This window comes from Bombus vosnesenskii, unplaced genomic scaffold (assembly GCF_011952255.1).
Source record: "Bombus vosnesenskii isolate JDL3184/JDL3185 unplaced genomic scaffold, Bvos_JDL3184-5_v1.1 scf7180000013311, whole genome shotgun sequence".
Lineage (NCBI taxonomy): Eukaryota > Metazoa > Arthropoda > Insecta > Hymenoptera > Apidae > Bombus > Bombus vosnesenskii.
In genome coordinates this window covers 1,020,622-1,034,308 of record NW_022882959.1, presented here as the reverse complement: position 1 = coordinate 1,034,308, position 13,687 = coordinate 1,020,622, and the positions used below count along the sequence as shown (strand labels likewise).

General features: G+C 36.3%; 2 protein-coding genes across 7 annotated transcripts; one reads left to right on the top strand and one right to left on the bottom strand.

Annotated features, from left to right (window-relative positions):
• The first annotated feature begins 8,371 nt into the window (after positions 1-8,371).
• LOC117234988 (ribosomal protein 63, mitochondrial) lies at positions 8,372-9,222 on the top strand. The gene is made up of 2 exons (XM_033496594.1): positions 8,372-8,555; positions 8,842-9,222. The coding sequence occupies exons 1-2, from the start codon at positions 8,497-8,499 to the stop codon at positions 9,104-9,106; spliced, it is 324 nt and encodes a 107-aa protein (XP_033352485.1). The 5' UTR covers positions 8,372-8,496; the 3' UTR covers positions 9,107-9,222.
• A 4-nt stretch (positions 9,223-9,226) lies between these two features.
• LOC117234983 (apoptosis-inducing factor 3-like) lies at positions 9,227-13,250 on the bottom strand. 6 transcript variants are annotated; one of them, XM_033496589.1, is made up of 9 exons: positions 13,102-13,250; positions 12,649-12,788; positions 12,472-12,601; positions 11,118-11,410; positions 10,712-11,048; positions 10,282-10,629; positions 9,986-10,191; positions 9,695-9,911; positions 9,227-9,612 (listed from the first exon to the last, which is right to left on the bottom strand). In XM_033496589.1, the coding sequence occupies exons 3-9, from the start codon at positions 12,542-12,544 to the stop codon at positions 9,353-9,355; spliced, it is 1,734 nt and encodes a 577-aa protein (XP_033352480.1). In that variant the 5' UTR covers positions 12,545-12,601; positions 12,649-12,788; positions 13,102-13,250; the 3' UTR covers positions 9,227-9,352. The 6 variants fall into 6 exon arrangements, with proteins under 6 accessions (XP_033352480.1, XP_033352478.1, XP_033352479.1 ...); XM_033496587.1 differs by having other exon boundaries at positions 12,472-12,584; XM_033496588.1 differs by having other exon boundaries at positions 12,472-12,584; positions 13,106-13,234.
• Positions 13,251-13,687: the final 437 nt, after the last annotated feature.

The window sequence follows — 13,687 nt, the reverse complement described above, 5'->3', positions numbered from 1 at the left end:
GAGGTCGAAGGATCGCATCGCGTCGACGGGCACCAGAGTGTTTGGCGTTGAAAAAGAGACGGCGTGATACAGCCTTCTTCGATAAGAAAGCCGAACATCGTATTCGTTGCCACTCTACAGTCACTCGCCTACAGAACGATTTCTGCTACCCTGTTCCTTGGCAGCCGGATCGTAGCGCGCCATCGATAGATTGTACGGGGCAAAATACGATCGCGTTCGCGGTACGCGTGAACCACGCAGCTACAAACAGTCTGGATGCGTTCAATGGAAATGCGGTACAGCGATAAGTTCAATGTATGTACGTGTATATGTTTAACGGAGACACTTAGAGCGTAAAACGTGATAAGGCTATAAGACAGTATAAGTTTGGAGCTGGGAGCCGTGCAATGTTGTTATCGGACGAATGAAAGCGGACGGGTATAACAGTAGTAAGAATGCGGAAAGAGAGAACGAGAGGGAGTGCGAGAGAAACGAGGAGAAAACAATGGACAAAATGGGAATTTGCCAGGAGCGAAAGTTATCGCGGAACCAGAGGAAAGAAGATATTTTTTTATTTTTTTAACGAGATCTTGGAGACGAGAAAGAGATAGAAAGTTTACACGCAAGAAAGAAATAGCAAAATGGAGGGACAAAGTGGCAGGCAGAAGAAAATCGAGTAACAGAGGGCTTGCGTGTGTGCGTGAGTGTGCTTTCGTGTTCTTTGTTCTGTGTGCGTGTTTATGTTCGTACGTGTGTTCGAATGGTCGAAAATGTATGGCGGAGCGTGCGAGCGAAAGAGAGAATGAGAGACGGAGCGCGGAAAATGGAAAATACAGAGCTAAGTGCATCCCAGAGGCGGGCACAGTGCATGCGTTTTTTACGTAGAAATAGAAAGTCTGACTGCTTTTAATTTGTGGAAATTTTTACGGGAAATAGTTAACGTCTCTTAGATATTAAAGAAAAGTTGTTCGAGTAAAAGCAAGCTGAAAAAAAGTGAAAACGTTGAGAAAACCACAGAAAAAAAAAAAAAAAAGAAAGAAAGGACGAATGAAATTTACAATAGCGACGATGATGAAAAAGAAGATTGAATTTTTTAAATGTCGTTTCGCCTTTGTACGTATCTTTTTATGTACATTTACACGTCGACGTTTGTTTTTTATCGTAAAAATTTCACCATTTGTATTCGTAAGTTATCATATAGGAGACTCCTGTTACTAATACTACTGTTTACTTAAGATAGACCCTTATTTCCTAGCGTATAAAACGATGAAAACGCAAATTTCTATATAATTTTGTAATATAATCGATGCCGAGGATACGAATGAAATTAGAGGAAACTTACAAGTGCAACTTAAGTCTTAACTTGAAGTTACCAAACTGCGAGGTTTTCATACTCTCGAAAGATATAATTTTTTATTAAAGCAATTTTTTGCGGAGCTCGTTTTAATCGATCATCTTTATTTTTTTATATATACCAGTGGTAGTATTTTCTGCCCACCTCTGGGTAAAAACGGCGTACGAACGAATAACAAAAAAAAAAAAAAAAAAATGTCACTCGACGTCTGTCATGATGCAAGACGCGATTTTACCCCTTCTTACACTGCATTTCTATTTTTAATAATGTATGCTCTTTCATATTTCGCTGCATCGGAATACGACACGATAGCGTCGCAATAAATAAATCTTTGTCGCGTTTTGTAAATAAATCGTCGAGGGTCGCGTCTTGTATATCGACGGAGGTTTTCTTAGGAAAAATATCGAAGAAAAAGAGGAACAAAAAAAAAACGAAAAAGTAACCAAAAAAAAAAAAAAAAACGAAGAGAAAAATGATAAAAAAAAAAAGAGGAGGAGAAAAGGCGAAAGCAAGAATATTACTAGTCAATCCTCGATCCACGAAAGTTGCACGGAAATTACGAAACGAACGAGAAAACGTTTTTTATTTTCGATTCGTAAAAGGAAAAGACTTTCTTTGTATCTCGATCCCTGAATTTTTGATAAAAACCAATAGGTATTATTAACGCGATTTAAATATGTGTCCTACTGATTTAGAGACTATTTACACGATTCGAGAAATCCTTTTTGTACGTTATTTCTACGTTCACCTGTAATTTAACATTGTCCACGTTATTGTAGCGAATAGCGTATTGTATCGTTGTATGGTGATCTTTATTTTTAAACACATTTTTATTATCGTTGGTAACGTTAAGGGTACTTTAGCTCGTCTGTAACCGAGGAAAGTTTTCAAGTACTTTATTATTGTATTTGGATATAGCAACGTTGACTTGGTTTCCCTTATTTCATATTTTTCTGTTTTGTTAATGAATTTCTATTCGTACTACGGTTAAATGCAAATTATGCATACTTCAACGATATCGTTTCGTGTCTGTTTTTTTTCACATTTCACACACTTTTGCATTACGCTTGCCATACACATACGGTTAAATATACACACACACACACAAACACACACGAATACAGACACTCTCACACAAAATACGCACATACACACGTAGCACATCCTTCTCCCTTGCTTCCTACAAACTCGTCGAACGATTCGAAGCCCGATACAACCGAAGGACCTCGATCGAGTGTACGACAGAAGGTACTCCCGTGGTTACATTCGGTGAAAGTTACGTTTATATATATATATATATGTATGTGTATATATATATACTCTGTCGTGTAATTTTTTTACACATATCTATATAAAGTAGACGTTAGTGGCTCGGAACTGGCACGAATCAAATCCACGTTCGACTTTTACGCTACTTTTATTCTAACGAAACAATCTTTCAACGATAATAAACCGAGAGAGATCCGTAAAACGCGATCGCAGGTACATCGAACACCGTGTGGTCCTTCGAGAAAAGACAAACGAGGTGGACTTGATTCACCATGCAAGTCGTACGTATACACAGGTTTCTTGTATGTTTCCATGAAAACGAAAGGAGCGAGCGGGATAGAGAGGAGGAGAGCGGAAACAATGAGAGAAAAAAAGGCATAGGAAAATAATAGTTTTATCGTTTGGTTTGTCATAGTATTAAAGTTAACGTTAATGGACGATCGATTCGATCGTGGCTCGAAAAGATCGATGTGTCCGACTGAACGAACGACGATCCAAGTGAACAGCGCCTGAGAGGAAATCGCGCTGTACGTTTTAGGATATTGTACACATTACGCTTAACGTAACTTTAAGTAAGTAACTACGCTTAAGTGAAACAAACCACTTATTACTAATTTGATGGTTGCGCTGGTTCGTCTCTCTATTTTCGCCTGTAGATTTATATAAAATAGTTACACACACTCTCTTCGTCGATAGGCAAAGCTCACGGATGAACGAAACGTATCTTCTTTGTCTTTCTATACGATACTTTCTTCCATCGAGAATCTCTTCGATAAAGACCATTCGCTCTATGCAATCACGGTCAACGATTTTTTACGCGAAAAAGTGGACGCAACGAACAATCGTCTTTTTTATTTTTTTTTTTGGAAAAATTGCCGGTCGCAGAACGTTGCACCTTCGTCGCTGGACTTGATTCGGTTCAGTTCCCCGAGACTCTGATAGATTTCGGAACGCTAGCGTTCAGGTAGAACTTCGCTTCGGAGATAATTATTTCGAGAAATCCGAGTGAAACCACACGAACGAAGCAACGATCGAAAGTTGTCGTTAGCGAGCTCGTCGCTCGACGAATTTTACCATTCGATGGAAATCCTCGGTGCAAACCGACCGCGTTCTCGTTTCCCTTGATCGCATTCGTTCCGCGTATTCCACGTTTTCTCGGATTTTATTACGAACTAACCGATCGTTCGTTAAATATAGGTTCATCGACTTGCGTACGAGTCGACGTTTTTTTCGTAGAAATTTCGACGAAAGAGAAAGAGGCAGAACGCGTTCTCCGCGTTCGTATCCCGCCGACACCGTCTCCACAAGTTCGACTAGCATTTTTAAACGAAATTTAGTCTCTTTACCTTACTCGAATCGATTTATCGTGTAAGAACCATTCAACTACTTTTAAACGCCGCATTTGTGCGTTACGTTAGCATTTAAGTACGTCGAAGCAATACTACTATGTGTATGCGATATATTTCTTACGTCGAGACGTTTAGATCCGACTTTTTTCTCGTTATCGAAAGTGCACGAGATCGAAGTTATTCGAACGAAGAGCCAGCCAGGACTCTTGCCGCGAGACAAGGCAATTCGCGACTTTTTCTTTTTCTTTCTCTTTGTGTTTTTTCGTTTTCTCGAACAAATCGAGGGTCGCGCGATTTTCTGCAAAATCATCGGAGACGGATATTCGGGCAGAGCGTCACTCGGCAAGATAGAGAACGAGAAGACGCGATATCCTAAAGCTTATCTCTCCTATTGCCGATCATGTGCAGATCTGTTTGTTTTTCCGCGGACACGTGATTACGCGTCGATCGATTCCGGTAAAAGTAAACTCTAGCGCAATTTCGCGTCGATCTACGCAAAGGATGTCTCGAATCGAAGCGAAGTTACAAAACTTTCTTTAACCCGATACAAGGTGGGGAGATTTCGCGAGGTGCTAAAAGACAAGATAGATCTCCGTTCTCTTTGTCGCAATTACGTTCGAATTCACGCTGTGATCAGTTCCGCGTACGATCGGATTCGAAAAATTTTCTTCGAATCGTTCGGCTCTCGTTCGAATGGCGGAAATTGGACGAGAGAGAGAGAGAGAGAGAGAGAGAGAGAGAGAGAGAGAAAGAGAGAGAGAGCGTGCGTGATATCGTGGGATCGCGATCCATCGATAGAAAGATCGCGAGAGATAATTGTAGCTTAGCCAATACAACGCACGTACACGATAGAATTTATTTTTTTGGTCACAGAGTACCGTTCTAGGTGCGTAAGTATATCGATATACGTTTAGTGCGAACGACGAATGAGGGATTCGTTGTCAGTGAGGCGAGCGAACGAAAGAAAGATGAGCGGCAAAGCCGAAAACGCGGCAAGAAAAAATCGGTTTCGAGACAGAGCGAGAGAGTGAAAGCCAGAGAGAAAGAGAGAGAGAGAGAGAGAGAGAGTGTGTGTGTGTGCGTGAAAGTGTGTAAGAAAGTTTTTTGAGCGAGCGTATAATCGCGAAGAATGGAAAAAGAAAGCTCGTGTGTCGGGGGTGCTCGGTCTGTACGTATATGCATGTATGCCTGTGTACGTGTACACGTGTGTACGTGTGAAGATGCGTGATGCGTGTATATGTGTTTGTGTGTGCGCTCGCATACGTTTAATCGCAATTGATCGCGCGACGAATCGTTGGACGCGAATAAACACGGGAACGAACGGCGAACACGCGCAACGATCGCGACGATCGCGGCCGGAAGAGGAGGAACGCGCGCGCGTCGTTGATCGGTAATAGCGACGGAGTGAGTTCGAGAGAATTGCGAATGTTTCGCGTCGATTCGAGTTAAGGCGAATTCCTTTACTCGTTAAACGATGGATGCATGGAACGACGGCCGATTCGATCGGCGAATCGGTAAAACGGCATTCTCGAATTCACCCGTGAATTTTCAATGTTACTGGCACTGGTTCGCCTTCGTTTCGCGCGATCCCCTTATTATCGTTAACTAAACTTTCTATATTTCGCGAACACGAATCAACCTTGTCGAGTACGCGGCTCTATGTTCTTTTAAAACTTTGTAGGCCAAGTTTTTAGCGATTTTTAAAGAAAGAAAAAGACGAAAAAAAAAGCGAAAAAAATATATATAAGAGAAAAGTGTTATCGCGCGAGACAACTCTTGAACCGAGATACGAGGGACCGCGTGGAACGAGAGGCAATCCTTCCTTTTCTCTTCCGATCGTATATACATGTATATTACGACCGAATCGAACGGTCGTCTAGAATCTAGAGAGTTTAGAGAGGATTTCGGCTGGCTCTCCGTAAGCTTCCTCCGTATTGTTTGGTTCAGAAGGATCGGGACTGTTTGTACTACGTCCACATCGCAAGGTACGGTGTGGTCACTACATATTGTGGCATTAGTAAAATTAAGATCACGTTTAGAGAATGAAGTGGATACACGTGTCGTGCCACGTAGCGAATATTCGATCTGTTGTACTCGTATTTTCATCGTTTGCTTCTTTTCCATCCGCGCCTCTCCTATTCCCTGCTATTCTCTATTCGTAGCGAAATCTTCCTCCTCTATACGATCCTGTCCCAACGAAAATTTCCATAGAATCGCGTAACATCCCATAGAACCGGTGAAATTAGTTCGATCGATCAAAGTTACAAATTTCCCTTCTCCTCTATTCCGATGTCGAAAATCACGATAGATTAATTTCGCGTTGATGCGGGCAAACGACGACGATAGGAGTACAGCAAAACTCACTTTGCGCTGATATACGTGTACATGTATGTAATGTGATCTTTTCGGGGAAGAAAACTTAATTAATACGTAAGAATGAAAAGTTGGAAAGATGAAAATTCGGGAAGTTATGCGAGGATCAAGCGTGTATGTACGCGTGCAACAACGTAACTAGTTTGCGAATAATGGATAATTAGCACGCGCCTAAATCATTCCACGAGGCGTTCCCCTCCTATGACTACGGAGGACGAGCGATCGACACTCGTTGGAACCGGCGGCGATTAACAAATGGAAGAAAGAAAGAAAGAAACGAAAAAAAATGGAAAAAAGTGGAAAGAAAGCGTTAAAAAAGCGACGACAAAAAAATGGGAAACACACATACACATACACACGAATAAAAAAAAAAAAAAGAAGAAAATGTAATATTAGTAGGGAACCGTAATTTTTCATGCTCGTTTCTCGATCACACTACTCTAATTACCCAGATGTAATTTGTACTGTGTAACTATTACTATTTTTATGAATTTTTGTACATTTTTCTAATTATTTTGTATGATAATCCTTAGCGGAAAGAGTGGCGAGTCTGGCACCCAGCATCCCCTAATAGAAATAAAAGTGTTCAAAACGGTGGAGACAGCGTAATCGATATGTTGGAAAGTGACGAAGAAGGGAAAGGGAGATTTCTAATACGAGACGATTACGTTGCGCAATTGTACGTGTGCACGTGTGCGAAGACGTTCTTTCTTTTCTTTTTTTACGGGGTTGATCAAGGGTGTCGGAATAGAAAGGATTTCAAATTCGATTTATATAGGAAACAAGCGAAACCAACAGAGGGATTTAATGCGCGTAGATCGTTTCAAAGGAAAGCCACAGTTATTGAATAGCGTAGTCCACCATTTGTCCGTGTAGTTTATCTGCTCGCCTATCTATCTGTCTGCCTGTCTGTCCTTCTGTCTATATCTATGTCCGTCTATCTGTCTATTGTCTATTTATATCTATTTTTCCGTTTAATTTCACGCACCTTGCCATTAACGAATATCGAAAGTCAGGATATAGATATAAATTAGTCGCGAAGAACATTTATTATCGAGATATTTGAATACTGTACAATGCCGAGAGAGCGAGTGCAATTTACGAATGTAAACGTATAATTTAGGGAGAAATAGACAAGCGAGAGGAAATAATGGGAAAGAGAGAGAAAGAAAGACAGGCAGACGACACTTACGAGAAAATAATGGTGATGAAAACCGAAAGCCTCGCGTATAAACGCGGAAACCGAATGTGTGAACCTCCTTCGTAATTTGACAACGTGTTTGTTATTAATTATAAGAATATCACCTTTTCTTTTTGTCTTAAATTTGAAATGCTATCAAATAGATCAATTCTTTCATGGAACCACGATTTCTTTAATTTCTCTCAACCCTCTCTTCCTAAACCGATCCTATCCATTAACGAAGATCGATACAAGCAGCTAAGTAAGCATTAATTTCTTACTTTATTTCTCAAACATTTTTATATTTACCTCAAAATATTATTATTTTATTTACTGTTATCGTCATCATCATCGTCGTCGTTATTATTATTTTCATTTCTATTATCATTATCAGTATTATTGTTGTTGTTGTTGTTGTTATTGTTGTTGTTGTTGTTGTTGTTGTTGTTGTTGTTGTTGTTATTATTATTATTATTATTATTATTATTATTATTATTATTATTATTATTATTATTATTATTACTACTACTACTACTACTACTATTATTATTATTATTATTATTATTATTATTATTATTATTATTATTATTATTATTATTATTATTATTATTATTATTATTATTATTATTATTATTGCGTTTGACTTTCACCTATTACAAGCTTTAATTGACAAGCGGGTTAGGAATATAAATAAAAAAGTAATAATATACTTGCCTTGGAATATTTACGATACGTCGATAAGCGTAGAATATTCTGAAGTGATTCACGAAAGATTTATTGATTAAAGAATGATACATACGCTTTTTGTCATTTTAAATTCGTATTTGAATACATATAATTCAAATCTTCGATGATTCAAAACTTCGACCGCGAATTGCGTAACATATCGAGATAGGTGTCGCTGAAGCCACTTACCACGAAAGTACATCATTAACGCAAAGTAAATAAAAATTAAGTGTTAAATATCGAAACAAAAGGGAATTGTATTCGATATGCGTATTACGAGTATACTATTGTACAAGGTTCACAATATCCCATATAGATTTCGTGGGTATGTACAAATCACTCGTTTTGATAAAATTCTAAGGTTACCTTTTACTTATTCGATCACTATACATATTTTTTTTATTATGTCGTGACAATTCACTAATAAGTACAGCATAAAACACATAATGTAGTGTCTAATACGGTGCTGTTACCGCAAAGAAAATATCATTTAAACAAATTAATTTCTAACCTACCGTAGCACTAGGACCTAAGGTTATATTTGTTGCAACTGCATTATCGTAAACACTATTATTAGCAAGAATTTCATTTAAATATTATATTTTGTACAGGAAACACGGTATACGTAAAAAACCAACATTGAGAGATATTTTTCAATTCAAACGGGATCTTGAAAGGGAAGAAGCGAATATGTTGATATTAAGGCATCCTTATCTTACTACGGAGCAATCAAATGGTCATATGAGTCATCTTAAGCAAGAGAAGATTATAAATCTGATGACAAAATTCAAAGAAGATGCAAATGCGAAATTTAACAGAAAAGTCACTATCATGGATCGGTTAGGTCATTTGAAAGTATCCGAATCTTGGGATTAGTATTTATTTTCTAATTAGGTACAATTTGTTTGCTATTTTGTTAAAAGTAAGGAATTGTGTTAAATAAAAATGTATGATGTATCTACAATATAATTGTACAAAAGCTAAACATAGTATTACGTTAGGCTCGGTTTTATTTAGAAGTTCTAAAAAAATAGATTATAGAAATACAAAATGCATTATAGAATTCAATATCAAGGTCCTGGTATGAGAATTTCATTTAAATAATTTTTATATGCTTTCGATTCATGGATCTACGATAGTTTCAGTTTTGAATCTAGTCTCTAAATCCTTCGGTTTATTTCTTATCCAAACAAATGGATCTTGATCGACCTCCGCTTCTGTTAGTATGTTTCCTTCGTGCAGGAAATTTGCAAAATCTGCTGCTACAGGATCTGCTCCGATGCTACTTACGGCGATAACTTTACCATCTTTAATGTAATATGCAAAAAATTCCAAGTTCTCTAGGGAACCATAAATTCTTACTTTCTCTGGTTTTCCGTATCCTGTGGAATTTTCAATAATTATCATGACGATATAACGTTTCATCTCTCTTTTACATGTATTATATGTAAAAGCATAACGTACCGACGTATCTATAACTCTTCCCGAATAGCGTTGTCCAGAAAAATGGTATGGCACTTACAGCGGTAGTTTTACCACATATATTTAATGCTGCTATTTTACCATGGTAATGGGCCAACGAATAGTGGCCTATTGCAGCTGAAATGTCATCGGAACCAAATAGCGGCGCATACGCTATATCACCACCTGCATATATGTTTTCAACGCTTGTTTTCAAGTACTGAAATTATACATAGAATTTTATGTTTCCTAAATTTGATACTTCGATTCATTCACTGTTGAATAACAATCTACCTTATCCACTACGATACTGCCATCTTGTAACATTTTGATAGGAGTATCCTTTATCCAATCTGTATATAATTTAGATCCAATTCCAATGATCACTATATCAGCAGGAAGGGCTTCACCATTGGTAAGTACAACTGTACCTACAGCATTCTTATCATCATCTTTTGCAACAAACTGTGTGATATTACGTTCAAATATAAATTTAACACCTTGAAAAAACAATATTGATTAGTTTTTACCTAACTTGATACAAATCAGATACAATATAGCACCTGGATATTATTGATATACTTTAGTACCTTGTTCTTCAAACTGGCGTTTGATTCTGTTACCAATTTCTGTACCAAAAACTGTTTGTAATGGAACTGTAGACCTTCCTATGATGGTGACAGATGCACATTTATTTATACAATAAGCAGCAGCTTCCATACCAATGAAACCTAATCCGAGTATTACAATATGTTTGTCTGATGATAATTTGGAGGATATAGCGTGAGAGTCTGTGTAGTTTCTTAATACATAAATGTTAGATAAATTAATAGGTATATCAGGTTTTCTGGCCATACTTCCGGTACAAATAAATAGATAATTGTACGTTAATCTTTCGTTATTACTTAAATGAACAACATTGTCATTTGTATTTAATCCTGTAATGAATTTTATTATAAAATTTGATCATATTTTATGCCAAAAAAAGGATAGTTTGTATTAACTTTTTCATTTTTTTACCTGTAGCTTCTACACCAAGTTTGGTTTCGATTTTATGCTCTTTGTAAAACGAAAGTGGTCTCAAAACTGCTTTTTCAATGTCTATATCAAATGTTTTGGATACCTTTACCCTATCATATGGCACTGTGTTCTCCTTACAGACCATAATAATATTTCCTGTAAAGGCTTCCTGTCGCAAGCTTTCTGCACAAATTGCAGCTGCTGGACCACCTCCAACTATTACGACGGTAGTATTATTATTGGGATCTTGTTCACACATCTTCTTGACCCTTCTATTGAATTCTAAATCCTTACGCCTTGCTTTCACACGTACAAGACCACTATCATCCACGTTTACCTGTTTGATTAAAATATAAATTTTATTTTATCAAGATTAAAAGTTAAACATATATGTTCACTAAATTACTTGGTAACATGGTAAAGAATCCAATCCTGGGTAATCTTCTATATCTCCTGTTTTGATGTTAAAACATGCACCATGCCATGGACACCTTATTCTTCCATCTCCTAGCGCTCCTGTATGAAGTAATGCTCCGTAATGCGTACATTTTGTACCAATAGCATGTAATTCCCCCTTTTGTTTAATCAACAAGACTTTTGCCCCACTTTCTCCAAGTGGCAATAGTTTCATTTCATTTTCTTTGATATCCGTTTTATTACACACCACATCTTCAACATAGTCATACTTCTCTGGTTTACCTAAGCAAATATGAATTATTCAAGTAAAAAATCTACTTATATCAATTTGTAACTGGAATAGATTTAATATTTTTCTTTTTTTATTTAATTTGGTAAAATATTTTGAAATATTGTAAATGTCAATATAACTGCATATTGATAAATTAATTTCATTAGATTTTTCATTAGATACGTTGGCGTGCAAATGGCAAGTCCTTAACTCACAACTGCAACAACATTTTGCTTTATTATGCGACCGCCTAATATCTTCGATTTCATTGTTACACTCACTACAAATGTGAATTTTCCTTTTCTGCAATTCTGACATTCTTCCGTTATTTATTTTCCCACTAACGTGAAATATTGAGTTAAACGATAGTTTCGTACATTGTTTCGCAATGAATAAGCGCATACTGTCAAGTCGTTCTGCTATTATTCACCGCAACTATTCGTCAATGTTACTTAAACATTTATAGATTAGTCATTAAATGAATTGTAACTTTAAAATGGACCTTCTGTCATAAAGAGAAGTATAGTGAAACTATTTGAAGGTTTCTTCAAGTACACGCACACATAAAACCATTGATGTTGCAAAACAAGATATTGTAACACATGCAATGCATTCTGTCTTATTTTAATGTATTGCAACAAATTATCGTGTCTAGCTTTTTAAACATGTTAATACATACGGAAATATGATTAGATATGTTAGATGTATTATCTGATATCCGTAATCATTTATTATCGAACGTAAAAACCCATCATTAATTAGATTTATCGTATACGAGAGAAAAGTCGATATTCTGATAGCAACTACGTATATTTATTTAAATTATTTACATATATAAATCACGATTGTTAGAATTTCATATATAAATTGCTTAAATTAAATGTAGATAATAACAAAAAATTCTTTGTTAAAATATTCCAAGTTAAAATTTTCCTTGTTGCTATAAGGAAACTTTGTCTCTTGGTGTGCATCGAATAAATAAAAACACCAATATAAAATCCCACATATCATTGAATAATGTCATGTATAATTATGAATCTATAACTTAAGAAAAAAGATATGTAGTTTTCACCTGTCTTGGCGGATGTGCTTGACGTAGCATTAGAGCTCCGTGGAAGAAGTCCTTTACAATTATTTCCACCCATTTGTGCGTTCAAGTAATGCCACTCACGGACGGTATCTTAACTGCGTTATCGTGATATCTATAAATCATCTGACTACTTCGATTCCTACAATTACTCATACTTACATCGCTAAAGACAGTTTCAACTACGGCGATCGACCTTGCGCTCTACTACTGGTAAACTATTTTAGATAAACTTTCACTTATTCGTGGAACAATAGATTAGAAGTTATCAAGACACTACTTCGACGAAGTTATTTTAAAACCTGTTAAAAATTGTAGTACATTAAGACATTAGCGATAGTTCGTTCGCATAATATATTAAGTACTTAATTTAAAGAGAACTTTAGATTAAATATTATTGCTTTGATTATATTTTTAAAAAAATATTAAAAAAATATTAAAAACCAACTTTTATATTATCCGAAATATAAATATTTTATCATTAATATTATATAACAGTTTTTATTTATACAATATAGTTTAGTTTAGTATTTGTTTAATATATTTTCTGAATTCGTAAAATAAATTTAAATATTATAATATATAAGCTGTTAGTTTTAAGAGAAGAATACGAACATACTATCATTTTAACTTCATTCGACACATTATGACGGCAACTTGTTGCAATGATTCAGAGAGCGTTCATTTTCGCTTTTAAAGGAAAGTTGAAATCGATTTTCGTATAAAGCGATGTTGCGCATATGCGATATGGCACGAACAAATGATATAATATAGATTAGCTTGCAACAGATGTGAAGGAGTCGGCAGCTAAAGGCGCTTTTCCGCGGAACGCCGATGGAATTTAAACGTTGATTATCAGAAACGTCACGCATGCGCAGAATAAGAACTTTCTTGTCTTCCATGTTGATTTTTCACAACTAGACACGACTTCATTTTTAGACGATATTCCCTAGGCGTTTGTATATGAATATCGAGAGCAGTTTATACGATCGTGGTTACAACTCAATTTTCGGGCGGTTTTTCCTAGGTTCCGAAATATTATATACGTGTCGAGATCATGACAGATCACAAGACTGGATTATGAGTACCGCTCATAATCTAGATGATGTGTTCGTACATGGTATTCACTATGATATGATTTTTATATTCTTTAAAATTTAGATGAACCTATCTCTTTTTAATGTATAAAAGTAATACAAAC

What these genes read in the sequence shown, in the direction of transcription:
- LOC117234988 (XM_033496594.1), top strand. Translation starts at nt 8,497, where the DNA reads ATGCGTATTACGAGTATACTATTGTACAAGGTTCACAATATCCCATAT. An exon ending in ATCCCATATAGATTTCGTGG is followed by an intron (nt 8,556 to 8,841) that starts GTATGTACAAAT and finishes TATTTTGTACAG; the next exon opens with GAAACACGGTATACGTAAAA.
- LOC117234983 (XM_033496584.1), bottom strand. Translation starts at nt 11,801, where the DNA reads ATGCGCTTATTCATTGCGAAACAATGTACGAAACTATCGTTTAACTCA. An exon ending in ATTCTTTACCATGTTACCAA is followed by an intron (nt 11,049 to 11,117) that starts GTAATTTAGTGA and finishes TTAATCAAACAG; the next exon opens with GTAAACGTGGATGATAGTGG. An exon ending in GCAGTATCGTAGTGGATAAG is followed by an intron (nt 9,912 to 9,985) that starts GTAGATTGTTAT and finishes GTATAATTTCAG; the next exon opens with TACTTGAAAACAAGCGTTGA.